Source organism: Salvia miltiorrhiza, chromosome 5 (genome assembly GCF_028751815.1).
Source record: "Salvia miltiorrhiza cultivar Shanhuang (shh) chromosome 5, IMPLAD_Smil_shh, whole genome shotgun sequence".
Lineage (NCBI taxonomy): Eukaryota > Viridiplantae > Streptophyta > Magnoliopsida > Lamiales > Lamiaceae > Salvia > Salvia miltiorrhiza.
Genome location: NC_080391.1, coordinates 49,604,583 through 49,606,897, shown reverse-complemented (window position 1 = coordinate 49,606,897; position 2,315 = coordinate 49,604,583). Strand labels below are relative to the sequence as shown.

Below are 2,315 nucleotides of genomic sequence, written 5' to 3'. Positions count from 1 at the left end.
CAAATTCCCATCCATCGTCCTCAACTACATACGGCACAAAGCTTGTAGACTCCTACTTACAAAATTGAACTCTTTAATCATCAAAACTGAGTAACCTTGATTATACAGCATGCTTGACACCAAACTCTAAAACATTAAAAAGAGACTGGGTCTTCCCTCCCATTCACACACTTTGCCTTAAGGCAAAGGGTGCGAGAACAAGGATTACCCAGTGCAACAACAAAAACAGCCTTGGCCCCCCCCCCACACACACTTTGCTTTGAGCAAAGTAGGTGTGTGGAGGGGGTCAAGGAAAATAACAAACAAAAACAAAACAAACGAGAAAAGCAAACAACAAAAGACACAGAAAAATGGCCATTGCTTTGGGTGCCTGCACCAAGTGTGTTGCCCTTTTGGGCAAAACACCGGTGCAGGCAGAAGGTTACCCTTCCCGCAGCTTTGGCCAGACAGACTCGACAAACAAACAGAATAAACACATAAAAGACACAACAAAACAAAACAAAACAAAACAAGAACTAAAAACCTATGGAGGGTGAAATTCAAGGGGCAGGTGCAGGTGGGTACCTGAACCCTTGGTGCTTGAAGAAGGCCAAAAGGGCCTTTTGGGTTGCTGCCAGTGCAACCTGGGTCTCCACGATCATGGACTCAATCCTGTCCAGCTGACTTCCTTCTTCCTCTGACTCTGACTCCTCCACATTTTCTTTTCATTTGCCCACAGCAGGGCTTTGGCCTTCGGCCGCTGAAACTTCCCTCTCGTCTGGGTTGGTAAATTTGGGCACACCACGGTCTATCCTGACATCCTTCATGCGGATCAAGGCTTCGATGTAGCTTCTCCGCCTCAATCTTGGTGTTTCCCTCCTCGATCTCAATCTCATTCACCTGGGCAAATGCTGTGGTGAACTGGATGCAGGAGAGCCTCTGATTAGGCTTGCTGATGATGGAGTCGATGTGCTCGATCAGTAAAGCTCCAAAGTTGAGCTTCACCCCGCTATGCATTGCCCAAAGGATGTAGAGATCCTTTTTGGACATAGCATTCCCGCTGTCAATTTTGCCAAAGAGAGAATACGAGATGATGCGGTGGCAAACCCTCAGGGCTGAGTCGCGAATCCTATGCCCTTTGACCTTTTGGGTCCTGAACTGTCCTCCATCGCCGATCTCTGCCTACATGACGTCCCACTCCTGTGCAGTGAAGGTGGGAATTCCCCTCTTTGCGTCCTTGTACTCCTTCTTCTGCAGGTCCTTCAGCTTCACCATTCCCAGATTGAGGTTGAGCTCATTCACAGACATATCCCTGGTTTCTCCCTTCATGGAGAAGCTCATGCCCAGAGGTCCGCAGGCTGGGTTGATTTCCACTTGCATTGAGTCGAAAGCTTCCCGGACCACCTCCTCATATGCGTGCCCTGGCCACTTTAGAAACGCCTTCCAGCCAATGTTTTCGAAGTATTCCTTCACTTTGTCCACTATGCCCAAAGGCTCCAGTGCGTCCATATCCGGGATCTTGGGCACAGCGATCCCTTTCACTGTCTTCTTCCTGCTTCTCGGTGCTGACGACGGTTCTCCCTTGATCATTCGGATCGGGGTCGGAGCCATCACTTTCCTCCTCCTTTTCGCCGGAGTTTCCTCTTGCTCTTCGCCAGACTCCCCCTGCTCCTCTTGCATCACTGAACCCTCTCATTGGATGATTCTTCGGCCGGCGTGGTCGATTTCTCGGCCGCCAGCTTCTTCCTCTTCGGAGCGGTGGGGGTCTGCTTCTTCTTAGATGGCTCTTCCTCGCCTTTCTTCGCCATTTTCGGGGTAGCCTTGCCTTCTCCTTCAGTTGCATGCTGGTCGCCAATGCCGAGTGTGGGGATGTCTATCTCCGCCGTGAGTTGCTCGATGACATTTTCATCCACCGGCGAGGGGCTCTCGGCTTGCGGCAGGGTTTTGGATGAAGGGGTTGGTGTGGTTTCCATTGGGAGTGGTTTCCGACGTGGGGTTTTTTTCGAAGCTTTGGGTTTCGGTGGTGTGGGGCTTTCTCCGGTAAGATCGATCTCTGTGCCTTGGGGTATGCCTCGGAGTTTGTTTTTGGGTCTGGTGGAGACCATGGTGGCTGGGTGGTGGTTTTGTATGCTAAAGGCCGAGAAAGGGGGTGGTGATTATGGGAAGTTGGATAGTTAGGGTAGTGACGTCGTGGGTAGAGGTTTTAGGGTTTTTGGAGGCTAGGCCTGACAACTGTCACTTGATGTGACGTGCGTCAGGCGGTTTCAGCCGCATTCTGCCTGAGAGCCCCCTTCTGCCCTTGGATTAATGCTCCCTACTTTGTACTGCTTGTGGCC

At 51.0% G+C, this 2,315-nt stretch overlaps 1 protein-coding gene across 1 annotated transcript; it reads right to left on the bottom strand.

Moving 5' to 3' along the window:
• Nucleotides 1-1,658: 1,658 nt before the first annotated feature.
• Nucleotides 1,659-2,084, bottom strand: LOC131026072 (early nodulin-like protein 18). Its single transcript, XM_057955846.1, has one exon. The coding sequence runs from the start codon at nt 2,082-2,084 to the stop codon at nt 1,659-1,661; it is 426 nt and encodes a 141-aa protein (XP_057811829.1).
• Between the last annotated feature and the right edge of the window lie 231 nt (nt 2,085-2,315).